At 42.5% G+C, this 27,523-nt stretch overlaps 1 protein-coding gene across 1 annotated transcript; it reads right to left on the bottom strand.

Moving 5' to 3' along the window:
- Window positions 1–1,848: 1,848 nt before the first annotated feature.
- LOC104945190 (uncharacterized) lies at window positions 1,849–26,824 on the bottom strand. Its single transcript, XM_010770821.1, has 32 exons — window positions 26,578–26,824; window positions 26,001–26,295; window positions 25,072–25,186; window positions 24,758–24,931; window positions 24,256–24,362; window positions 23,601–23,738; window positions 23,217–23,371; window positions 23,061–23,087; window positions 22,760–22,796; window positions 22,607–22,676; window positions 22,472–22,523; window positions 17,988–18,184; window positions 14,886–15,063; window positions 14,453–14,514; window positions 14,275–14,368; window positions 13,939–14,037; window positions 13,445–13,509; window positions 13,286–13,355; window positions 13,163–13,207; window positions 11,838–12,101; window positions 11,633–11,734; window positions 11,476–11,546; window positions 9,747–10,700; window positions 8,305–8,480; window positions 7,610–7,825; window positions 6,344–6,374; window positions 6,123–6,258; window positions 5,819–6,032; window positions 5,485–5,668; window positions 4,476–4,622; window positions 3,631–3,713; window positions 1,849–2,167 (listed from the first exon to the last, which is right to left on the bottom strand). Exons 2-32 carry the CDS (start codon window positions 26,198–26,200, stop codon window positions 1,849–1,851), a joined length of 4,782 nt encoding a protein of 1,593 aa, XP_010769123.1. The 5' UTR covers window positions 26,201–26,295; window positions 26,578–26,824.
- Window positions 26,825–27,523: the final 699 nt, after the last annotated feature.

Raw genomic sequence — 27,523 nt, forward strand, 5'->3', positions numbered from 1 at the left:
GGATCTGTGGTCATAGCGCAACGCCCACGAAGACCAGAGTGAATGATCTTTGGCTACAACATAGAATCAACTTTGCATTCTCCGTGTTATAGTACTAAGTAATAAACACAAAGACAGAGAACCCCCAAACGTCCAACACACGCACCGCTACCTCACCATCACAACTAAACCACCCCATTCCATCCAGGCGAGCAGCATACGGAATTTGCTGGAAAAAACTGATCGAATACCTTAATGAACTATCATAATAGTAACGCCAGCTTTTTGGAATGATCAGAGACATTTCTCTACAGAACTCACACAAAACTAGAGATGTTGGTTTCGTATTTAAAAGATAACACAAAAAGAGATATATGAGCGCCGTGAGATCCTGTATAAAAATGGTGTGTGGGTGAAAGCATCATCACCATGGCGACATCCTGAGCCACCACTTTCTGAAGAGCATTCAATTCTGTTGCCTGTTGCTTTGCAGCAGCTTCCAGCCGGACAGCGTATCTCTATCTCCACTAATAGGAGACGTAACATTGGAACTCTGCATCACATGTATTCATATACTACGTGTACACGAAACATTTCCAGAGAATACTTTTTAACACAGTTATAAATATAATAAAGTATTTCTGAGTTGTTTTCAAATCAACTCTTATCTTTCACTCCTGTGTGTGTGGGTGTGGTGTGTGTGTGTGTGTGTGTGTGTGTTTGTGTGTGAGAGAGAGAGAGAGAGAGAGAGAGAGTGTGTGTGTGTGTGTGAGTGAGTGAGCGAGTGAGTGCGTGTGCGTGTGCGTGTGCGTGTGGAGAGAGAGAGAGAGAGAGTGGTTGTGTGTGTGTGTGTGTGTGTGTGTGTGTGTTGTGTGTGTGAGTGAGTGAGTGAGTGAGTGAGTGAGTGAGTGAGCGTCGTGCGTGTGTGTGTGCCGTGTGTCTGTGTGTGTGTGTGTGCGTGCGTGTGTGTGTGTACATACCTTTGCATAGTTCCTCCAGCTGTTGATGGTGGTATCAGAAAGCTGCCGAGGCTAACAGCGCCTCCTGTGTTTCTGAACAGCGGCTGAGAGCTCCTTTTCCTCTCAATCCCAGACTGCTCTTAGACTGTTAATGCGTCTCTCAGCCTGAACCATACCTGGTCCCTTCGCTTTCCTCCAGCTACAAGACAGAGACAAAGCAGAAATGTTAACTGTGGACCCTAAATGTCAGTTTACCTCAATGGTTACAGTGGAGCCATCCAATCAGCTTCATAATCATGACCAAACAACAGAGACATGGTGATGATATGAACCCCAAGGTGCCACTGTTCCCTGCTGTACCTTTCCTCCTGAGCCTTTCCAAGTCATTTAAAGAGTCCGAGCCTTCTCCTCCTCCAAGGTCATTGCGATAGCGTGTGTTGACTCTCCAGAGTAGACTCACTCATTGACAGCTTCTTGAGTGAGTCAGCCAGCTCTGCTAGGGGGGGGGAGGGGGCGGGGGGGGGGGGTGCAGAATGCCTTAAGGAGTCTGCGCTCAGACGAGAATCCCAAAGAAAAGCAGAATATAGAAGATAAAGGACCGGCATTCGGGGAAAAGGCTTTCCTATGAACCTTGAGTGGGAAGAGGTCCGGATCTTAAACTCTCTTTCGCTCCTCAGTTCCTCACTTCTTGTAGAGTGGTTCTCGGATTCAGCAGCCTTACTGGCGAGCTCCTTGCTTTCTCCTCCACTAGTTTACCTTACCCTCTCCTCTGCTGTCGAGCGCAGCTGGGACATGGAGTCACTGAAGCGATCTTGGTGGCGTCTGTCACCGCGCGCTCCTTTGCAACGCCTTTGTTTTGGGGACTCCTCTAGCTGCTGCCGTAGTACATGGGCTCTCCTCTGGGTTTGGGCTATGGCCGCTCCTGTCGGCCTCTTGCCGTGCTCCGGCGCGGTTCACCTGCTCCTCCTTTCACCTGCAGGGCGGCTTCTAGATCCTTCACCCGGATGCAGCCTCCTGGTCCCTTCTCCCGCTGCAGGAACGTCTCAGGGGGCAGGAGGCCCCCTTTTCTCCGTCGCTGCAAGTGTGGCTCGGTGATACCTTCATTCTCGCAGGCTGTTCTTGCGCGAGTCTCTGGCCTTCGGACAGGCTTCTGGAAAGGCCTGCTGCTGATACGTTGATTGGCTACGTTCACCTGTTTGATGTGAAAGGCTAGTAAGTTAAAAGAGCATCTGCCCATTGAGTCAATAGGAATACGGCAAGGACAACAACATGCAATAACAAAAGTCCTAACAAATACATAAACACAGGCAATATCAGTTCGGGCCGCAGACTTGAGCAACTCGTCAAGCATTACCCATCTAAGAGTGATACTGTTTGTTGAAGGAAATATTTCAGCCAACAGTGGCAACCAGAATCCAACTAAAGTGGTTGACTATGATTATATGTTTTTATAATGATTATGAGTTTTGTATGCAGTCCAGTGGTGATGGGGCAACTCCTAAAGGCAGGGTGTGCAAACCAAAGGCCCGGGGACCAAACCGGGCCGGCTTGACTTACTTTTCATGCGGGTGCCCACAAGAGTTAGGCTTGCAAAGAATCATAATATGTTTATTATCACGGTTAGCATGCGCAGATTTACAGAAGCAGCGTTGGCCCATCAACTACATGTCCCACATGCATCTCAAATATGGCCTTTTTCTCAGATTTCGACCATTTTTTTTCCCTTCAAAAATGTGACTTTTTCTTAGAATGTGGCTTTTCTTTTTAAATCATTGTGACATGCGGCACTGAAGAGAGTTGCAATTACTTGCCCCAGACTTCTGGCTTTCAGAGCGTAGTTTAATTATGAGTTATTCCCGCTATCCCGAATAATAATCCAATGCAGAGGGCAACTAATGTAAAATAATACATTATTTTTATACATATTATAATATTTATTATGTATTTATATCTATGAGTTACAACGCGGCCCTTGAGTGCAGACGCTTAATGCTGATGTGGCCCTCCCGATGAGTTGAGTGTTTGAACCCCTGTCCCTAAAGTGAGCCGCTTTTAGCTTGAATCTTTCTTAAAAACAAATCCTAGATAAAGGAAATAAGGCAGGTGTAATTAAAAAATAAGGAGCTTTTGATTACTAACTGGCTTTTTTCAAGCTGCAGTTTCCTGTTTGATAAAAATGTCAATGTCTCCAAGGCATGAAATTAGTCTAGAAATAAAGCCAACCTTGTCTTGGAGCTATCCATTCAGTTTCTACCATCACAACCTGTGAGTTCTGTCGCTTAAGGCGCTGGTGTTCCTCTCTCCATCTCCCGGAGCAGAGCTCTCTCTGTCTCTGTGTGAGCTGACAGGCAAAGCTCATCGGCCTTGCCTTTACGCTCCAGCCCAGGCGGAAGCAGCGAGTGGAATCGACTCTGCGTCGCAGCGTTTCGCGAGTCTGTCCGCTGCGTTTTTCCAGAGGCGGTTTTTGACGTCCGATAGCAAAACTCAGACTTCAAGGGCGGTCAGGACTGGTTATTGGCAGTTGAAGCACAGTTTGGGTCAGGGCTATCACTGTTGAGTTTTAAGAATCTCCGACGAGGCATATTCCCAGCTGCTCTTTGAAGGTGTTCATTCTCCTCGCAAAAGTGAAGCTCTCTTTGAGACTGCTGTTTGGCCGTGAACGCTCGCAGGTCTGCCGCTGAGGAGCTCAGACCTGCTCCTGGAGGATGGTAGTTTGGGCTGGAGGGCAGGCTCGCTCTCCCCTGTCACTGGCCTCAGTGAGCTGAGAGCATAAGCCTACAGGACAGGAAAAAACATGTTGGCGTTAAAACACACAGCACACAACACACACACACACACCACACACACACCACAGCCACCCCACACACACACACACACACACACACACACCACACACACACACAGCACACACACACACACCACACAGCACCCAACACACACACACAGCACACACACACACAGCACACACACACACACACACACACACACACACACACACACACACAACACACACAGGCACACACACACACACACACACACACACACAACCAACACACACACACACACAACACACACACACACGAACACACACACACGAATTTGTGTGTGTGGAGTTGTGTTTTGAGTCCAGACATTTTCCAAACAATGTTTGATAAGAAAATAACTAACATTTCCCCCAAAAAATAAATAACATTTAAGATAGAAAATGTATGAGAAAAGTATTCACATCTATAGAAAAATAACAACTTGAAATACAAACAAATAAAATAAAGTCACAAAGGAAAAAACTGTAAACTTTACCATTAAATTCCCAAATTACGATAAAAATTCAAAATAAAATGTATAGGAAAATATTGGAATTTGAAAGTCTAATAATTTCACATGTTGCGTTAAGACTCTGCCTCAAAACCTTTTTTATATTCCTTTCCAGCTACATATAAAGAAACACAACATCCCATGGTTATACATGTTAAAATACCATCGATTCTAAACCATATAAACAAACTAAAATGATGGATATCACTGTGTGAAGATTACCTCATTGCTTTTGCCGATGTTTCTTTTGTTCTCGTGCTCTATCTCCTGCTGCTTACGGAGATGGCTGCTGAGCAGATTCTCCTGCAGCGTCCGAGCGCTGCGCTCCTGAGCGAGCAGTCTCTGGGTCTCACTGTGGTCCTCTTCAAGCTGGGAGTAAATAACATATAACCAACTAATGCAGGGGTGTCAAACTCAAATACACAGTGGGTCAACATTAAAAAATGGGTACTAGTCGAGGGCCGGACTGGTTCAATGTTTATTGCAAAACTTATTGAAATGAACTTATTGCACATATTAAACCTGGGACTAACAAAGCTTAAATTATTGCCAATAAAAACAACATTAAACATTAAATAATCAGTTGCATTCATTTCTTATGGCTCTATCTGCAGTTTTTCCAGAGTCATTTCTTATGATTACATTTTTCCACAGGCCAACAACAGCTTCAAAAAAACGATTTCCCTCAAAGAAAAAACCAAACATGCCCTGTTGTCGTGAGAAACAAAGTGCAGAAGGAAACATCCATGTAAACTCAGATGCTAGTTCAGATACTTGTCATCTCATCTCATCTTGGGTGCAAGTTCATCAATGTTTGGGGTCAGGCTCTGAGCTGAGGAGACCCTCAGGATTGAGTGAAGGTGTGCGTGCAATATACCGGCGGGCCAGATCTAATAGTAATTAGAAATTATCCTGCGGGCCGAAATTAAATCCACCAAGGGCCTGATTTGGCCCCCGGGCCTTGAGTTTGACACATGTGAACTAATGCATCAATCTGTTTTACACCAAACAAAGCTGATCTCATTACATCATCATAAGCTTTAACTAATGCCTAATAATGAGTATTAAGCATCATACAAAACATGTGAAATGATCTAAACATTAAAGCTTAGTTAAAGATATTTTAAAACATAATGTGATATTGTTAACATGACATTAGCCAACATCAATACAATAAAAAGAAAAATGGTCCCGCACTGACAGAAAACAAATGGAGTTTAAGATGCTGTACCTGCTTCATGCTGTTGACCAGTGTTCTCATCTCCAGCTCCAGGTTCCTGAGGGTGAGCTCCACCTTCTGCTTGTCCTGCACCTCCACCTGGTGCTGCTCCTCCATCCTTCTAAGCTGGTCTCTGGTCGTGTTGTACATCATGGTGGCGTTGCGGCGATGTTCCTGCTCCTGTTTCAGCTGAAATCTATAGCAAGTTTCAGACGAAATATCGTTTTTAAATCAATTTAAAAAAGATCCATAAATTAGGCCATCACAAATATGACAAGAGAGAGCAAGAGCATGTAAAGGAACGGCTACAGGAAGCTGTCGTTCTAGGAAAGGAAGTTGCTCTCACTTGAGGTTTGGGACTTCAGACTGCAGCTCCAGCTGGTTGCGCTCCAAGGCCGATTTCACATCTTTAACTTCCTCCAGAGAGCTGTTCAACTCCGCCCTCTCCATTTCCAGCTGGCTCACCTTGTCTGACAGGTACCCATGGCGACTCCTTGCCTTTTGGATGGAGCGCTCATACTCGTGGAAAATGTTCTGCAGCTTCACCATGCTTCTTGAGTCTAGGGATATAATATTGCAAGTCTCTTTCAAAGGTGGATTGCCTACATGTATTTAGCTAATTATATGTGTGTTGGCATTTGAATCAGTACCCAAAGTGGCTGAGTCCAGCTTCTGAATGAGGAGGGACGCGTGGCGATAGCCTGAAGTAGGAGAGTCGTCCGTGGCTGTGTCCGACGACTGAGTGAGTTCATCAAAGTCTTCTGCCATCTCCACTTCTTCAGGATTCTGGATATGGAAACAGCTCGGTTGGGAATAGGATTCACTTTCTCAAACTTCCAGCCACAAGTTAATAAGCAAATGTGTATTTTACCTCGTTTCTCTGCTGTCCACTAGCTGGAAACCTGAGCCCAGAGAATTAAAACAGGGGTTATTTGAAAAACTGATTTGCTATGATAGCTGCATTGCAGACTTGTTGAACGTGTAATGGTATAATGCAGTATACTATTCATTTTTATGGAAATCATTGGTTAGTCATGCACCTATGTACTGTAGGAAGGAAAATGTATTCCTACTGATCACCCACCACCAGTATCGTGAAAGTTTGTTTAGACTGAATGCAAAGCAAATGTTAAAAACGACCAATGAACCAACATCTAAACTTACCAACAACTCCAGTGGTTTCTCTAATGTTCCCTATTCAGTTGTATCTGTTACTGAAGGTATTGAAGGTAATATACTGGAGGTAATACACTGAATTTGGTCCTTATACACAACCCCCTTTTAAAACGTCCAACTGTCCCTTTAAGTCAGGGGTCGGCAACCTTTTTGATATGAAGTGCCATTTAAACAAAAAATTGTGATCAGTGTGCCGACGCTCGTGAACTGTCAACGGGGGGGGGGAAGCAGTGTGTGGACCTCTTTCACCTGTCAGCGCAACTTACATGATGCGGTTTAAAACACATTTAAATAATTGGGTTAAAGGGCATAATAATAATAACGACCGTCCGTGATTCTCCAGAACACCCAGATGGCCAGTCCGCCCCTGTGTAGCATATTATTTTCGATGAGAGATGAGCAGATCGCCACTGGGCTTTCAACTAAAGACGCAAAAACTGCGGCATTTGTGCAGCTCCTTATGGGTAGCCTACTGCAATGTCTGAAGTGCGGGCGCGCTCCGGCAGCACTACTACACCCCTGATCGTTTCCCCACGGAGGAAAGCAGCAGCAGTCGACTGGAGTTAAAGAGAGCGGGGCTGCGTTGCGTGCATGGCTTCCTTCTGCAGGTAACGGGGAGACGCGCTCTGGCGGCGGTCTCGTTCAGGATCCGAAAATACAATTTAAATATTTTGCACACTTATTCCTAGTGTGCCACTGGTTACGTTGCCGCGTGCCAATGGTGGCACGCGTGCGAGGGGTTGCCGACCCCTGCTTTAAGTGAACTACTACAGGTTACAGAAAGGCCTTTAGAGACCTTCATTTTCTCTCCCTAGTGCGAATCTGTAACTGTTCACATCCGATCACTTCTTTCCATTGACTTTCCACACAGTCGTGCTTCCTGTATAATTCACTTTGCCTTCAGTCAGAACACACCTTATGAGTTAGTGACAGAGAGGTGAAATTGATACTGCATATATACCTTCCTTCATCGTCCGACACTTCACTTAATGTGCTATCGTCAAACACAGAGAGAGGATCTCCATTGACATGAGCGTTGGTCTGAGGGGCTCTGCTGCGCGGGGCCCCTCGGACCAGCTCCAGCTGTAGGGTCTCCTCTACAGCTGGTCCCTCCTGTTTGCTGCTATTGTAGGTCTGCTGGAGTGGGAGACGCAATTGCACTGGTTCCCCGTTGGTGCTATGGAGAGCAATAAACCTGATAGTCAATAAGCTGTGACCTCTCAGATCTGGAATCAAGGGGATGGGTGGGATGGAGGTATGCAATGCTATTGAATGTATATTTTCTCTGATTTTGAAATCTCAATGAAAACTGTTAAACAAAAAAGATAAGTTGTGACCTCTCCACGTCAGGGCCCTTGTGGAGGTTTTGCTGAAGAAAACCTCATCAAATTGAATCAATAAAATAAAGTTCAGCTCTCTGCTGAATGCGTCATTGAAAAATAAATGTAGTTTCAGTAAAAAACATTTATCAAACTTATAAGACTTATGAAATGATTTACAGGACAACTACAGACACAAACACACACAAGTAACATCCTAGCTTTTAGGTAATATCAGACTAAATTTTGGAGCATGCGACTCTGAAATTGTAAGGGTTAACATGTGCTTGTGATGAATGTCAGTGGGAAACAATGTACAAGAGAAATGAATGCATACCTCTTGATGGCTGCAGGCGGTTTCTCCTGATGAATTGCTCCCGCTGGAATTGACATGCCTCCTAACCTGGTCTCAGGTTCCTCAGTGCCCACTTCTTCCAATGCCGTTCCACCAGACTCCCAAGAGGTACTGGATGTTTCCACCACCATTGCAGTCGTTCTGGTGTCTTTGGCAACCTGAAAAGACAAAAAGTGAAATATTAAATAACAGGACTTGAGGGATTATTCCCAACTGGAACAGGTTGGGGCCAGGCTTTTTAAGATGCATTTTGGAGCAGGGACTTGTACACTTTGTCATACATAATTTAGTGTCACCCCTCCCATTGGAGACCTAACACCTTGGTGTGGTTACTCTATTTGACATGCTATTTTAAGTTAAATTACAGGAATGCATTTTTCCATGCATTGTAATTCTTGCTTTGGCATACCTAAACTGAGAAAAAGCTGAAGTCAAAGGTTCTTTACTTATTGCAAATGAGCTCGACAATACAGTATTACTTTCTCTTAAACACGTCCGTCTCACACACTATTCAGATATTCTATCCAATAATTACAATGACAAATAAAGTGTATTTCTTTCTATGCTGTATTTCCATGGAGGTATCAAAACACTCTACAAAAGGATGGCTGAAATATAAATATATTCCTTCCCTGCATATCAGTATAACTTAAGCATATCACGAAGAAGAAAAAAAAAAAAGATCCAGCAAACTGCCAAGAAAGCACTTATTTTTGTGGAAAAGAAGGCCATTATTCATTCAATCATCACACAACATCACTTAGTTAATTAAAACAAACATAGTCAACTTAAAGACACATGCAAGTTTCATGCAGAACTAAGGACAAATCAGTACTAAAGAACACATAATGGTACGTTCACACCGGAGGCGATGCGATTTGTTCGTGGTTCGAGATTATATGTAAAGTGGATAGATTGACGCGGCGCGATTGGCTTGATTCTCTACCATAGTATCTACATAAAGATAAGCCCCGCCTCCTCGCCAGCACATCTTGTTTGAATGACGCGAGTAAACACAACTGACAGCCACGGTGAAACTCGGGCGATTATTTGCATCGCGTCCGGTGTGAACGCACCATAAACTTTGTTTAGTGTTGCAGAAGTATTAAGAATGCCAAACAACCAACATGTTTTCTGGAGTGCAGTGCATGTGACTTTCAACCAACAGCAATTCAATTTGACATGTGAGTTAAAAGGACACAAAAAGACACAAAATAAATAAATAGAGAAACATGCAAGATGGACACTTCAACTTAAATTCAAACCTAAAGAAAATGGCTATCAAGAAGTTGAAAAATGAAAATAGGATGCATGGCTAGTTTGGGCCATTTAAAACCGCTGACTAAAAGAAATGAAATGAAGAACATGGATGTAATGGAGAGAAAGAGGCGATCAAGACTACAGGAGGAGCGGCCATCCTCTACCTCTTTCTGGAGTTGGGCCCTTTCTTTCTCCAAATCCTGGAAGACAACCTTCAGCACCCCTACCTCAAGTTTAAATCTTCCCATGTCCTCCTCGAGCTCTTCATCAGAAACACCTGGGAGTGATGCTGAACGTCTGCTCATTGAGGGGGGACGAAACTTGGCGAATTCCTCAGGGTCCTCTTCTGAACTGGCGTTGTTTTGATCAGCTAAATTAGAACTGCTGTCCTTCCAGATCAGGTCCAGATGTGGTTTGTGGGATGGCCTCAGTTTGGCCTCATCCTTTAAGAATGTGCTCCGGTCAACATCGGACATGTGCATGGTATGATCATCACTCAGAGCCGTGGCAACGTGATCTACGCAGCTGTTTCTTTGTGCTGTGGTGAGTGGAGGTGACGGAGATCTGCGTACCTCATCAGTGAGTACATCTGACTCTCGGCGCATGTTGGTCTCACTACGTGGGGGGGGCGCTGAAACCTGCATCGGGTCATCGCATAACGAGTTGTCAGTTGAATCCGCCAGAGAGTCTTCCTGTCCAGACTCCCTCTGCTCGGGTATGGTGAGAAGGACGGTACTCCTTGCTCTGGCCGTCGGCCGCACAATCACTTCCCCATCTTCGTCTTCATCGCTCGACTCTGAAGTAGATTCCGCCGCGGCCTGTTCTTCTTCTACGACTTCTTCTGCAGTCTGTCTTGATCTAAGCAGTTCTCCAAACTTCTCTTTTAATTCCCCAGCAACGTTCTTGAAGGTGGATTTCACCTCCCGTTTTTCCACCTCCACCCACAGCTTCTCGTAGCGATTCTCCCATGGGACGCCATCACTAGCTTCACCCCTTTCTTCATAACTGGGTTGATCTTTAAAGATATGATCCTTTTCTCCACCGTCAGAGCCCGCATGGCCAGATGGATTTGAGTTATTTAGATCTAGCTCGCATATATCTACTGCACCATCTACCTCCTTTGATGGCATGGTGGACAAGGAAGACAAAACACAGACAAGACAAAACATACAAAAACCACATTTGGACTTTAAATGAAAAGACACAATATTCAAACAAATATGGCAGAATTTAAACATACAGATATTGCTCAAAGATTATATTTGCGATAAGGTAATTTGTGATTTGTTCTTACTTGTTTGGCACATATTGTTTAAAACAGAACATTTGATTTCTGGCACAGTACATGCTAATAGTATTTGTAGCCCTATCCCAAAATTGCAAATGTGAATTTAAATATTTTACCAATTATTTGGATAAAATTGGAGATGGACTAACTTTGTTATTTACTGAGCAAAACTTCTAAAACAATCTTTGATCTTGCCTAGAGTAGGGCTGCTTAATTCATCGTATTTTAATCGCAATTACGATTTTGGCTTGCAACGATTTTTATTGGTTTTTCAGTTGAATTATACTTAAAGTTCAGGGTAATCAACTGTTAAAAACATACAGTTCAACATCTTTTTTTTTGTAAATGGATGTTTTCAAAGTAAATGGATAATTGTTTTTAATAATCGTGATATCCATTATTGACCCAAATAATCGAGATTATGATTTTTGCCATAATCGAGCAGAACTAGCCTAGAGCTTCTGCAATTTCACAATAGTTTGAACTGACACAGATCAAATGTTTCATTTCCTTGGAAAGCATGAATGGTGATGCTGGGACAAACTAAAGTCAGGAATAAGATATCAACATATTGGTAGAAATGGTAGTTTGTGGGTGTTTCTCACCTTTGGTTGCTCCTGGTCAGACTCTTCCTTAGTTTTGGGGTCTCTTGCCATCGGTGAGAGCTCAGGGGAACCTAAGGAGACAGAGAGTCTTTATCACGAACACAGGGCGTGAGCACACATATCTGTAGTCAACCTAAAGAAAAGCAGACAGCCTTACCTGGTGTAACCACTATCTGAAGCTCAGCTAGGTTTTGCAGCTGATTGTCAACTTTGGCTGTATTGCTAGTGGACGCCACATTGTCTTGTTCCCAATCTGATTCTGAATTAGAGCAGAGAGAGGAAAATGCTGTGATAATATCCTTTGTCTCAATGGTTTAAAAGTGTTTAGAAATGATATCACAGAAGAGCTTAATAGGCCTTACCTTCTTCACTCTCTGGTTTTGCAGGCACCATCTTCTTTGCTCGAGGCTGGGGTTGGGGCACGGGTTGAGGGGGTGTGCTGGGTGTTGTTTTGTTGGGGTTGATGCTTCTTGGAGTTGTTGGAGGTGCAGCTGTAGCAAAGTTTTCTTCCTGCTCTTTAGGTGGATAAGAGCATTCCGGGGACTCCTCCAGTCCAGGGGAGGGCATTCTGCGGCCGGGCAGGGTTCTCTTACTGGCCGTACTGGCGGAGTCCCAGTCTGACGCATCTGTGTCATAAATACAAGAAGTTGTAGGTAAATAAACAACAAATGACATTGATGCTGATGAAGGTATGTTTACACTGGGATAACAACAACACCCAACACTCAACCACTCAATGAAAAACATCTGGGATTGGCTGGGATGCTATTGCACTCACATCAGACTGAGGTAACTACAGCTACCAGGGTCCAAAGTTCACCTTTCTTACAAGCTAGTTCACGTTTACTGACCTCTTTTTTTAGCTTCAACAAGTGCGGTGATGACAGAAAAATAGAAAGGGTGGTTAAGCCAGGGTTGCATGCAGATAGACCATTTTTTATGATTACAAATAATGTATCTCCTTAAAGGTAGGGTAGGTAAGAATGGAGAAACCAGCTCGAGTGCGCTAGAATTTGAAAATACACAACCGGAAAAAATCTGCCTCTTCCTTCAGACGTCCTTACAGAGCCCCTCCTCCAACACACACGAAGGCACACATGACCAATGAGGGCACGAGATAAGTTTGTGCACGAGATAGAAGGCTGACAGGCAGGTAGGCCATTTAATGTATTCATTGATATCGGGATGTTAAGAGCATTCCATGGAATATAACAAAAAGTGTTTCTGAAGTGAATTACCTACCCCCCCTTTAATATTTGAAAGTGACGCTTTCGGGTGCTACTCAGACATATATCATCTACCAGCAAACGACCTGATAATCAGTGATTCTGAAAGAAGGGTTTGTTGCAAAAAAAATCAGATTCATTCATTTAAATATTCATGGGTATTCTGTGTTAAGATGGAGCAAATGTTACATCTATATTTCTAATATATATTTTTAAGGTTGTTCTTAACCATAACAAGGCTATAGTTTAAAAAAGTGGCTACGTCAATTTCTTCCAAAAGAGGTACATAAAGGGGTCCCCGGTCTGTTCTTTATCTAAAAAGGGTTTCTCTGCAAAAAGGACTATGTACAGTATGTGCATTATGTTTAGAGGCAGACAAAGGCATTAGATGATCAACTGCCTTGTGATCACCATATTTAAAAAATATTACAAAAGGTGGAGAATTCGTTATTATTGATTACCTTCAAGATCATCAACATCACCAAGACCGAGCTCTTCCATTAAGTCTGTCAAAGAGAAACAAACTACCATGTTAAAAACAACAGACCAAAAGGAACCACAATGCTTCAGGTTATTCTATCCACCTGTCTGCTGTTCGTGATCGGCTTCAAGTTTGCTCAAAACACGAAGAGGTTCCCACTTTGACTTCTCAGTCTGGAAGAAAGAAAGAAAAACAAAGAAGACGTTTCCAACAGTTTTCACAACTTACTTGATTTTCTAGGACATTTAGTTGCTGGACCTACCTCTTTCTGTATCCCACCATCTTTCTCAACATCTTGTCTATTATCACCAGTATGGTCGTTTCCAACTGAAAGAGACATGACGTGTGAAATGTGTGAAAAACAATACACTTTTTATGTGAAAACCATTCTGGTGAAGCTGGCTGAGTTTGCCAGAACATCAAAACGCATTCCCATGCAAACAAGCTCATGGTTAATTAGCGTGAAGAGACAATGGTTAGGCATCCGTTGGGCAATTAGATTCCTGGTATACACTGGGACACAATTTCAGCATTTGCCAAGCATTCTGCACTTAGTTATTTCTATAATTTGTGCCAAAACCTGCTGAGACAATGCTAGTTAAGAAAATAAATATGACCAAAATGTGGGATAATAGGGTTTGAGGGTAGCAGGCATGGTGGAGTGGCGTACTGTATACTGCATGCATTCTCTTATGGTGATCAGGAGGTGATGGTTACCATGCTGTTCCTCAGACCTATGAGTCAAAGCATTCATACCCTCTCCCTGGCTGCCTCTCGGCCTGCCTACACTCCTCCGAGGCTCTAGGGTCCTATTCCCTCCTTCCTCTCTTAAAAACGAGGGAATATAAAACAAGTCTACAAAAGAAATGTAACATATTGTTGGAAAGGCTGTTTTGATTCATGGAAATTATATTGCATTGCACATTCTACAGCTTTTTTAGACCACAGAAAGTATCACAGACACATATTAATACATTTATACACTAAAGCAGTTTTTTATAAATGTGATATCAAAAGGTCATATTGTTTCTGAAGCGTGAAATGGCGCCTTGAACGATTAGATTCTTCAAAAAAGTACAAATATAAACTGACCTTCTTTTCTCTCTTCTTCAACAGTGTCTTCTTTAACTTTGATAAGCGAGCTTTGTTTCTCTTGCTTTGGAATTTTGGGGTTTTCAGAGTGGGACTGAAAGAGAAAAGGCAATCTGTGAGAATTTGATTGGCTAACATCTGATCCTCATAGATATTACATAATGTGTCTTGACTGTACCTCAGAGTCCCAAGAGTCCTGCTCTTCCTCTCCCTGCTCTAGACCCAGCTCGGACAGGAAATCTGTTTCAACAGGTGTAGATTTATTACAATGCTGAAACTGAAAAGTAATGGTAGGAGATATAGAGAAAATACACAAGGCAGCAGCACTTACTTTTTTTAATGAATAACCACTTTTACAATAACATAGTTACTGCAGTTGATTTGGTCAAATCATATAATTATATAATTTTTCAGTAAGAATGTCTACAGTTGAAGGAAATCAAAAGTGTATCTGACTGTCATTAAAGCAAACCATATAAAGGGGCAAAGCTGTTATTGTTTACTGAGGAAATGACTACCTGTAGGTGCCAGATGTTGAAGTTGTAGTGTTAGAAGTACAGTTGGCCGTGCATTGTACATAGTGCATCGATAATAAATAAATAGCTCCTTACCCCTTTTCTTATCTTTAGAGACTTCTGTTTCAGGAACAGCTGAGGCCTCAAGGGACTCTGCACTTGCTTCAAGTTGTTCATTATCATCTGAGACATCTTCTTCCTCATCCTCCTCCTCATCCTCTTCCTCCTCATCATCCTGGTCATCATCATCCTCATCCCCAGTCGAATCTTCTTTCTAATAAAAAAAAAGAAATTACAAATAGATTTGACATAAGCATAAACTTCAAAAGCTTATTCTCTTATACATGAGAGTAACACATGCGTCACTTCCGGGCAAAAATGACGGCTCCGCCCACTTTTGGGGGAAAACAAAGCTGTCATTTGAATGGCGGTCAATACAAATTATGAAGTTTTTGCCAATCCGATCAGAAATGTAAGAAAACCGTGGATTTTTGGATCGTCAAAGAGCCCGATTACGATGGCCAGACAGGCAAATAATTACATTGAATCATTTGAAATCGACGATCGGGCTCAATATATGGTTAAATAAAGCAGTAGGCGATCGATGTCCACAGATGAGAGTAACATCTACGTCGCTTTACGGCCCGCCCACTTTTGGGGGAAACCAACGCTGTAATTTGAATGGCAATGAAGCCTGAAGCCAAAGAGTTCTTCTTTTACTGTCCTTTGTTCTTAGAGGAAGTACAGAAACACTGAACTCTGGATTTGTTTTAATGTTTGAGGTGCAATAAACGACACAGCAGCTTTTTGGCATGATAAAACTATTATTTTCCGCTCATGAGAGTAACAGCTGGCAAATTACAGACTCGCCTACTGATTTGAATTTAACCATATATCGAGCCCGATCGTCTATTTCAAATGATGTAATGTAATAGTTTGCCCAGAAGTGACGTAGCTGTTACTCTCATCTATAGCATATTTCACAAGGCAACTCCAATGGTATAAAAAACACTGGGAAAAGGATATACAAATAGCTTGTCAAATGCTGGTTTTAAGAGACCACACTTCATTTCAGAAACTGTTACGCTACAACTAAGAACTACCTGTAGTGTTCCTGTTTTACCTGAATGACCGGCTCGTCAATGTTTCTGACTTCTTGACTGTTCATGCCTAAGCTCTCTGCCTCATCAGGCGAGACCACATCAACATCATCAATGTCCGTCTGAGGTAACGCTTCATCGTCAGGCGATGCGTTCCCGTCTGAGTCACGGTGTTGACCAACAGTGGGTGGGCTCGAACACATATTTGTCCTTGTCGGTTCTTCATTGAGGTCGTCCGATGACACTCTGGTCTGGGAAACAATGGCACCACTATTTTCTAGCGGAACATATGAAGTTAATCTAGCCTCGTCATCATCGTCAGACACTTTCACCGTTGCGCTGGCGAAATCGTACAGCAGTCTCTGGTCCTGGCTGTCAGAGTCCTCACTTCCCTCATTATCTTTGTCGACATCAACCAGCTTGTCTTCCTCCTCCAGCCCGTTATCCTCTACAGTCTGATCCTTTCCATCAATAATAGATTCTTGATCCTTTTCATTATCTTCATCTCCCTCTAACTTGTTGTCTATTGCGCTCGTGGGCCTTGACTTGTTTGGGGTGGAATGATTTGTCTCTAAGACGTTAACGCAGGCTTCAACATCATTATCCTTTGTCCCCATTGACGTCAGCTTTTCTGACTCATTACTTTCATCCTCATCATCCCAACTACTGTCATCGCCTTCTTCCTTCTCCGACTTTAACCTGTCTTCCTTTTGTGATGTTTCAACCTCATCGTTATCTAGTGTATGGATTGTGGTTGCCTTTTCACCCTCAGGTACTGGTGACCCTGCAGTAGAAGGGTAATTTAAAACTTTCTCAACACTTTCTTTATCTTGTTCTTCCGCAAAGTCATCAGAACACTGCTGCTCACCAGTCTGGTTTGCAGATACGATATTTGTTTTAAAATCTGGTGAATGCGCATCATCTTCATGGTTATTTTCAGTAGAGGAATCCCACTCGGATTCATCTACTGTTGCTTTCGCTAGTCTGTTTTTGGACTGAAGGGTGCTTTTTGAACGTGACCCCAAAGCAGACACAAGTTCCTCTATCAAGGGCTGATGCGAGACACGTTTTGGACTTGGTACCCGTGGTGATGAGGAATCCCACGAGGTATCTGGTTGATCTACATTTGGTTGAGCTAATGGGCATTTTGAAGGTAGTGTTTCTGCTTCTGGTTGTACATCTGGAACATCACTTTTCTGATCAAGGGTCTCATTGTTTACCTCATATTCTTTGGGTAGGTCATTGTCACTGTCGTCTAACGAGGAGCCCCATGAAGATCTGCGTTTACTCTCTTTGAACAATTCTTTTTTTGATGCACCATCAGAGGAACCGTGTGTATTTTCACCTTTACCATTGCTCCAGGAATTATCATCCTTTTCCATTTCTCCTTCTTCCTCCTTTACCACAGCTGGTGAAGTTTCTGTGTGAAGTCTGGAAGGGAGGGGGCCTCCTTTTGAACCAAGGCTGTCATCTTCATCAGAAAACTTAGATTCTACTCTAATGGCCGACACGATACAGTCTGTTGCTGGCAGTGCGTAACTAATTGTTCCAGATGGGTGGACAGTGGCATCTTTCTCTGAGTCTCCTACAATCCCGGGACTAGTTTCCCTGCTATAAGGGGTGTCAGCACCAGGTATGTTTTCAGCGTCAATAATCTTGAGAGCAGCAGTAACAGAGGGTTTGTCTTCAAATTCAGTCTTGTTGGCCTCAACAGAAGCCACAAATTTGCCATCATCCTCTTCCTCCTCCTCATTTTCTTCATCCTCCTCTTCACTTTCCTCATCATCATCATCTTCATCCTCTTCCTCTTCATCTTCCTCCTCCTCTTCCTCCTCCTCCTCCTCTTCTTCCTCCTCCTCCTCTTCCTCTTCTTCCTCCTCCTCCTCCTCTTCTTCTTCTTCTTCTTCTTCCTCCTCCTCCTCCTCTCCCTCTCCCTCTCCCACCTGAGAGTCTGACCTTGTGTTACTAGTGGAAGGCTGCTCTGATTGTTTGCTTTGCTCCTGGTCGTCTGCTGTAATGAGTGTTTAGGGGGGGAAAAAAAATAGAAGGACAGATATTAAAAATGCAATCAGCACCGCTTCAACACCACATATTTTACCTTTTTGTAGCTTTGAAGAGGGGTAGAAGACATCTGGGGTGCTTTGGACAGGAAGGACATGGGAGAAGGATCTACTGGGCGCTGGGGAGCTTTGCTGGACGGTAACGCCTTAAGGAGGGATGGGATTCTCTGCACTCTATTCTGACTCTCTGGTTCAGATTCTGTAGCGCTCAGGGATTTGTCAGGTATCGCAGAAGCTACAAGGCAGGCAGTCAGGGATGAAAGATTACTACCAAAAAATCACAAACTATGGAGGAACACTGATAAGAGGCGCTTTCACACCGGAGTACTTTTCCCAGTTTCCCGTTTAGTTCCGATAGTTCCTGGAATTTTGCGTTAACACCAAAAATAGAACTTAGTTCATGAGAACTTTCCCCCCCTTTTTAGTCCCTGCTAGAGAGGTGTTACTTTCCTGGGGAGAAAAAAGTTCAGATTTCTGATTGGCTGGGCGAATTCCAAACCACGCCCCGTAAAACTCGGAAAAGTTTTGTGAAGCATTGTATTTGCTGGCATTAGCATTATTAGCATTAGCCCCACGCACCAACGGAAAGAGAATAACTTATGGCAACACAAAAGAAAACATGGGAGCGGAGGAGATGAGGAGGTGTCGGCTTTCTGGCAATTTACTACTGAACTCCGGGGACTTCCGGCCGGGGACTTCGGGTGGCAGTATACGCTGTGAAGTTGTTTGCGGCCTGCCAGTAGACCCAAAGCAGAAGAAGAAGAAGTGACGTCAGCGGCTTCATTTGCCTAATCTTCCCTCAGGGACTTATTCCGGTGTGAACGCGATCTGCTCTTTGGTTCCATGGGGGAACTAAGTGCTGGGAACCAGAGGCGGACTGGCCATTGGGAATACTGGGAGTTTTCCAGGTGGGCCGGTGCTGGCCCACATTTGTAACTGCGGTCAAGCCAGCCGTCTTTCACTTTTGCGTGGTCAAACCAGCCGCCCCTGTATTTCGAGTGCGCGATTAGTTACAGGTTTACGGTAATGCAATAAAACAACCCTGGGAAGCTGGTTCATTTCTATTATTTGCGATTGAGGAACAGGGTAATTTATGAGAATAATGTTAGGACTTATTGCTTCATAAACTTGTTGCACAAATACTATGAACTACTTTTACTGCTGTACTTTTTGAGAATGGGCAAAATTCCTCCAGAGAACACAGAAGCGAGCATTTTCGTCTAACTTTTCGATGTTGGATAAAAGAGCATTTCTTCCATAAGTAAGTTTATTGAGTCTGGCCATGTTTGGTACTTAAATACCTTCCTTAGACTACTTGCAAACATAATATGCAACTACTTTTACTGTGTACTTTTTCCAGTAAATTTGAGTTTCAGAAAGGGGTGGGGCCGTTTTATAGGCTTACCTATGTCCTATCTACTCCAGACTAGTTTCACTCTTCACACATCCAGGCCCCGTAGCAGCGAACGATCCGGAGTGCAGTGACTGACGAGACCTAGCCTGGCAGTTGATTACAGATGGATAAACAGCTCCAAAAGCGTAAAGGCCGTTTTTGTATAGTTTAGTGTACTGTATACCAGTATTGTAGCTAGCCCTGGGTTCANCCTAAACCTAACCAAGTCTTCACCCTAAAATTAATGATTCCCCTCATGGGGACCTCCATTTTGTCCCCATAAGGGAGGCGAATCCCCACACGTGACTGTGTAAACAGATTTAGGTCCCCACAAGTATAGTAATGCTAGGCCACACACACGCGCACACACGCACGCACGCACACACACACACACACACACACACACACACACACACTCTCTCTCTCTTCCCCCTGTCACTTCATCATCCCTCCACACCTGACAGTTTGTCAGTCTCTCTCTCTCTCTCTCTCTCTCTCTCTCTCTCTCTCTCTCTCTCTCTCTCCCCCAGGCGTTATGGTGACCTCTCTGTGTGTATTGTAGCATGTAATGCCCGGTCCCTCTCTCCCTATATTTCCCTTTCTACATATTCCATATTCCCTCTCCTATTCCGGCGGCGACCCAGATTAAAACAGAGCTTAAAAGATTCCCAGATTCCTTCCCCTTCCCCTCCCCCTTTCCTCCTTTTTCCCATCTCCTCCTCCTCCCTCCTCCCTTCAGTCTCTCCCCCATGCTTCCCTGTGGTTAGCTGCTCTCCACACTGAGCATTATACATATATAAATGTATATATTGCACTCTATTCTGGCCTTCCACATATGTGAAGGTCCTGAGATTTAACACAGGATATAAATTAGCACATGGACACCATAAGATTACAATAACATGTTGAGGAGAAGTTGTTCGTCTGGTTATAATCAGGCTTTTGGAGTCACAGATAACTTTTATTATGTAATTAAGATACAAAACCATTTGCTGTCATGTGACTGGCGGTAAATACAGTTTCTGATTCAAATTATTAAGCATAATGTGCATTTTTTATCTTCAAAAACCCAAATACAACGGTCAGTTAGATAAGCAATTATGCGTTGATATTGTGAAATATTGGATGGATGTCTTTCAGGAAGCAGCTAACACTTAAACTGGGAATTCCTTGGCTTGTCAGTGTTTTCAATTATAATGCAGCATCTACACTCACTACTTTGACTTTTAACATTTTATCCGTTTGCTTCGATTTTAGCATTATTAGCATGTTGATGTAGCCGTGATCAAGTGATTCTCACAGTCGTACAAGTGATGACCGACCTGATCCCATTGTTGACGTTTTGTATGGATGTCCTGAAGCCACTGATACTTTCTTCTTCTGTCTTTTTTTCTAAGTGAAAGTAAAGAAAATGGAAACTTGGGATATCTTTTGTTGTCTGATGTGCAACACACACCATAGCAGCTTTAAGACATGATAAAACAAATTGTTCTGCTTGGTGCCAAGTCTTTGTTTTCACTCAAACTCACAATGATTGAATCTAACAAGTTATATGTGTGTGTATGAAATTCTGATGCTTTGGAGCTCTATTGTTTTCCAAAAACCATGAAATCAATGAGCAAGACTGTAGGCAGGGAAACGGGTTTCAGGGAGAGTGGCTGTACCCGTAGGATAGAAAAGGGGGAAGTGACGTCTGACTCAGAGGTCGCGCGGCTGTGGAGAAGAACGTGTTGCCCACATTCTGTTACTGAGTTTAGGCTAGTTAGCTAGCAGGTTTATTGTTTTGGGTGCTGTCACTTTTGCCTCCACTTGCTGTTCAAATAAATGTTGAAAGAAAAGGAAATCTGTTTACAGTTCTGTTTTATANTTGCTTCATAAACTTGTTGCACAAATACTATGAACTACTTTTACTGTGTACTTTTTGAGAATGGCAAAATTCCCTCCAGAGAACAAGAAGGAGCATTTTCGTCTAACTTTGATGTTGGATAAAAAACATTTCTTCCATAAGTAGTTTATGAGTCTGCCATGTTTGTACTTAATACTTCTTAGACTACTTGCAAACATAATATGAACTACTTTTACTTTTTCAGTAATTTGAGTTTCAAAGGGGTGGGCCGTTTTGATAGGCTACCTATGTTCTATCTATCAGATAGTTTCACTTTCACACATCAGGCCCGTAGCAGCGAACGATCAGGAGTGAGTGACTGAGAGACCTAGCTGGCAGTTGATTACAGATGGATAAACAAGCTCCAAAAGCGTAAAGGCGTTTTTGTATAGTTTGTGTACTGTATACAGTATTGTAGCGAGCCCTGGGTTCAGAGGGAGGGGCTTGCATGGGGGGTTGGCAGGGAAACGGGGTTCAGGAGGAGTGGCTGTACCCGTTGGATAGAAAAGGGGGAAGGGACGTCTGACTCAGAGGTCGCGCGGCTGTGGAGAAGAACGGGTTGCCCACATTCTGTTACTGAGTTTAGGCTAGTTAGCTAGCAGGTTTATTGTTTTGGGTGCAGTCACTTTTGCCTCCACTTGCTGTTCAAATAAATGTTGAAAGAAAAAGTAAATCTGTTTATATGGGTGTTGAGAGATGTATCCATAGATTTAGTCCCTAATTTTGCTCTCAAAGTGCACCAGATTGATGCATTTAACTTCAACATTTAAAAAAAAAAATCTTCCCGGGGAGCTTGCCCCCGGACCCCCCTAGAGGAGGTTAGGTCCACCACCTGCCCACAGCCCCTGCTAAATTGTCTCACCCACATTGAGGATGCTTCTTACGCGCATGTTTTATGTGTCAAGTCAGGCAAATTGGGTCCAAATGTTATTGCATCAATGATCTGTTAACATTAAAATCACTAAATATATGCTGCAACTATTTTTCTCCAGGCAACTCAGGGGCTCAGGTAATGTGATTACTATATGAATAATGGTCCAAAATAACATAAAATGCATAGGGTTTTTTGTTAAATAACATACTTTCGTCGCCAGCCAGCCGATACATGCCGCGCATTAAGTGGGCCTGTTTGTCAATTAATCCCCGGGCCACTTTTTCCCCCCAGTCCGCCCCTGCTGGGAACTAAGTACGGCAAAGTACTTGGTGTGAAAGCGGCTCTGATAAGGGTAAAATATTCGTATTACCTTTTCCTCTTTTAGATGCAATCATTTTCCTCAGGTTTACCTTCGATGGTTTCTGAAAGACAGCATAACAATTGAAGGATAGAACAAAATTCAGGAAAAACTCAGTCTACAAGAAGAAAAGGAACAGCAACCAACCTTTTCAATTAAAACGGATTCATCGTCATCATCTGATGAAGCCCATTCATCTGCAGCACTCTTTGAAACCCTGAAAAGGTAAGAAGAATGGTTTGAGCCAGGACGGCGATGGTAATTCTAGGTTATAATCCACAAAAAGAGAACTGTGCTTACCGACTTAAAGACTCCGACTGAGAATTGTCTTCAAAATCTGCAAGAAAACCGAGCAGCTTAGGTTCAGCATCAGGTGGATACATTTTAGGAAGGCATGTCATTTTTTTATATATTATCTGTCAGTCAAATAGAGACAAGGAGAGCATGTCATTCTTTAAAAGCAGAAACAGTTTGGTGCACGAGGCGCTACAAATTAAGAAGCATAAACATCCATCTTTAGGGACTTATTGATCAGTACTGTCACCAGACTGACAGCATTTGACTGGTTGAACTATAAAAGCTCGTCTAAGCAAAGTTATACCTCCCCCTGCTTCATTTGCTCGGTGCTCTAGATCCAGTCAAGAGGTAATGCATGAGGAGTAAATCAAATAATCAAAGTCAATAATAATTACAAACAACCATAATATCCTCACACCACTCTTATTGATTATTATGTGATAAAAATGCATCTCCCTACCATCTTTATCAATGGCTGGTCCTCCCAAAGAGAAGCCCGCTTCAATGTTTTGGGAAGGACTACCCAACACGGTCTTCTTCTTGCTCAGCCCTTGATTTGATATAGAGGGCCCTTCATTCTTCTGGGTACTGTGCTCAATGATCAGGAGGGAACATCTACAAGAGAGTCAAGACAATGATGTAAAATGTCCGAAGCCTTAAAAAGTAAAAGTTTTAAACTGTAAAACTAAATTGTTTCCTAATGAATAAACAAACACAATTATCCATTTGAGAGATTTGGTAGTTTGTTCCAGTTTTGCACTCCACAGAGACTCCACAAATCCATGAACTGCAAAATAAATACCACTCTAGGGAAATATGTGCAAAGAAAATAATCAGAGCTTACGGATGATGCCCATTCATCACAGCGTAATCATCGGCTGACCATCCTTTGGTATCCTTTATTGTGATATCGGCGTCAAACCTCAGAAGCATCCGCAACATACTGATTTGTCCATTGCCTGCAGCTAACATTAAAGCGGACCTGCAGGTTAAAAAAATGATAGCAAAATGAACATTTGTAAACAAAGAATTATGCAACATTAAAGGTAGAAATGGAGAAACGTATGACAAATAAAGAACCTTGAACCTTGAACCAGCTCGAGTGCGCTTGAATTTGAAAATACACAACCGGAAAAAATCTGCCCCTTCCTTCAGACTTCCTTACAGAGCCCCTCCTCCAACACACACGAACGCGCACATGACCAATGAGGGCACGAGATAAGTTTGTGCATAGATGGAAGGCTGACAGGCAGGTAGGCCATCCAGATATTTTAGCCGGGCCGGCTCAGATGATTGGTCGTGCTTTTTACAGCACTACGGCTTCCACAGATGAAATTTTTTTACGGATTTATTGTCAAAGCATTTAATATATTCATTGCTATCGGGATGTTAAGAGCATTCCATGGAATATAACAAAAAGTGTATCTGAAGTGAATTACCTACCCCACCTTTAAGGTTATTGGACATGCTTAAGAAATGTCTCATTGTTCAGTACTGACCTTTGGCTTTGGTCCATGATATTTATATCAGCCCGCTCTTTGAGGAGAAATTCAGCCATCTCGATATGGTCCTCACGGACTGCCACAATCAAGGGTGTGAATCCCTCCTAAATATGAGATCACAGTCAACAACTATATTTTTTTCATGAATGTATCAACAGAACAGCAACAACTCATCATACACTGAAACTCAAATATGATAGCTGACAGACACATTTATTTAGTTTTAATATCCTTCTTTATTTTCTAGCATTTGACTATCGCCTACAGATATACCACTGAATGCATACAAAAATGACATCTATCTCCCAGCAAACATTTTGAATTTGAATAGAAGGAAACTCATATATGTGTGGCTTAAAACGTTAATAATGGTTTGGCATGATAAGGGCTGGTAATTATTTTTTCTTCAATCAAGATAACAGGAGTATGCCTAAATATTGTCCAACCACTAGCATCACTACTAAGTTGTGAGCTGTTGTAGACAGAAAGACGGAATCACCTTATTGTGTGCATTGATGTTGGCCTCGTGCTCCAGCAGAGCGATAGTAGTTGACATGGATGGGATGTTTGCCGATAAATGTAGCGCTGTATTGCCATTGATGTCGACCAGGTTAGGCTCGGCATGATTCTCCAGCAGTATTTTGACACAGGAATCATGCTGGCACTGCACTGCCTGATAGAGGTGAGATTGATATGATTGCAGAGGTCAGGCTTTAAACAATGTATGAGGGAAGTAGCAAACTTTGATCATCACAATATATTCAACATAAATGAAGAACCACTCTCTGGTGGAGTCTCATCATCCAGGATTACCTTCATTAGGGCGGATCTATTTTGATTGTCGCATAGGTTAAGCTTGGCTTTGCTCTCAACGAGAAACTGCACCACTTCAGCATGTCCACTAGCACAGGCAATATGAAGCGCAGTTCTGAAATGGTAAATGACAGTGTTTCTCATTAGCGTGCAATCTTTTTCTTACAAAAATCCTTCTACTTAGCTGACAAGGATAATTGTAAGCTTATCTTTAGAGCACCTTGATGAACAGCTGCACTCATTGAGGTGCCTGACATACTGTATATCAATGATGATATTTCACAAGCTATACTGTAACGTGCCTTAAGTAGCAACTCACTTTTGAGACACCAATTGTAAATGGTAACTAGATCCCACTTTGAAACATAAGTAGAAAAGAAACAATGGGGTGCCATGTACATTTTAATTGTTGCTTCAAAAAGACGGCAGTTTGCTGTTTACAGTCAAAAGTACTGAACAACATCATGTCTTACCTATCTCTAATATACAAAGACACGGTTTCAATACTTTTATCAACGATATATCCTAAAGCTGCTACATTATGAAAACTATGGCTCTACTAGTATTGCAATACTATTCTTAAAAAGAGCTTTGTTATTTCAAGAGCACAAGAAATTGATCCATCTGATTGGCTGCATTCATTTTTGGGGAACAGTTTTTGTTTTGAATCAACTCATTTGTTAAACAACGGGATACAGTATTAAAATAGGCCAAGGGTCAATAGTGGACTCTTATACATACCAATTTTAAAAAGAGTGAAAAAATATGGTTAAACATAATGTGTTAAAAGAGATATACAGTAGAGAAGTATATCTAATACAAATAAAATAACAATTATTAAGAAATGCATGTGGACTATATTACCAGGGTTAATAAGACATACTGTACAACTTCAAAGATGTGACAACAAGTGCTTCAAAGCCACTTACCTGTTTTCCTTGTCAAGTTGATTGATATCATTCTTTTTGGCGAGCTGCCTCAACTTTGCTAGATCACCCCCTGATGCAGCCTTGTGAACCTTCCCGAGGTCCTTGTCTTTCAGGTCATAGCCAACAGAAAGCACACTCCCATTGTCAGGAGTACCGGATGGGTGTTTCTTTTTCTTGGTGAAGTTGAATATTTTCTTCATTGTGCACAGCGGCACAACATTGCTTTTGCACCGTCACTAACGTTACCTGCCACTCATGAGGCTGCGGAGGATCACCACAGGCGGCTGTCCCATCCCTAAAAATAAAACGTGCAAAGCGGATTAGAACTATAAGTCTATAAAACAGTGCGGTGTTTCTTCAACAGCGTTAAATAAGTCCCACAAACACTCTTCCTCATACAGAAATATACAGTGAAACAACCTAGCTGTAGTGCACATGCGGTGCAAGTAATCAACTAATGCTACTAAGCATAACATTAAGTATCTAATTACCTTAATGTAGCTCGAGGTGACTGTAAAAACACAGCTGTCATGCTAACGACAGTAAGCAACACGGACCGTCATTTTATTATCCATACCTGAAACAAGGACGTCCTCTGCGTTATTTAGCAGCAACGCATATCAACGTTTCACTTGAGCCATGTTAATGCTATTACGATGCACAGAACCGAGCCCGTCCAAATTGTCAGACGTTACTCGGCGTTGGTTATAGCATCTCTATAGATCTTGTATCTTGTTACTATGGTAACTGTGCAAATGGTATGCTAACGTAACGCTAAATACCAAAGGTTATCCTATGTTGCTAATGCTAAGAACTCAATAAACCTACTGTTTTTTTAAATTCTGTAACGGAACACTCACTGCAACACATACTACGCTCATATAAAATAAAAAAGCTTGAGTTTTGGTCAGTGTCAAAAGCTATATTCTGGATTAGTTGTTGCCTAGCAACCTAACCTCCGTTGGCTGCCTCCCACGTCGTCACTTCACAAATGATGCAAACCGCCACATTTAAAAATGGATTTGTAGCAGAGACAAGAACAGCTGGGATTGTCGCTGCAGCTTCAGTTTACTAAGCAAAGACTCGGTTTGGTTCAAAGACACTTGTGCTGTCCTTCCAACAAGAGTGAAGGACTCTTTAGCTAATGCTATCCTGATGTGAAACAGACTTAACCCTGCTAAATCAATGCTAATTAGCAAACTCCACACATCAGAACCGAAGTGAGTAATACCAGCTAGGTTACTAAGAAGTATACAGTTAAGACGAATAAAAAGGAATCAAGTAATGTTTTAAAGCTAAGCATTACGCAAGCATATGTGTATACAGTACTGCTTATTAACTTAAGCACTAACCTGTTGATAGTCGGAGTCAGAACACTACAGAGAGCTACGCTAACGAAAGAAAACTGACAAAAACATGCTGGCTGTTTGGGGTTAGAATGAACCAATCAGATACGAGTTCACGGTAACGAGTAACCAATAGGCGGCCTCTGTAAAAGGTTGGTTGACCAGTCACGGAGGGTT

This window comes from Notothenia coriiceps, unplaced genomic scaffold (genome assembly GCF_000735185.1).
Source record: "Notothenia coriiceps isolate Sejong01 unplaced genomic scaffold, NC01 NC01_scaffold00009245, whole genome shotgun sequence".
NCBI classification, from domain to species: domain Eukaryota; kingdom Metazoa; phylum Chordata; class Actinopteri; order Perciformes; family Nototheniidae; genus Notothenia; species Notothenia coriiceps.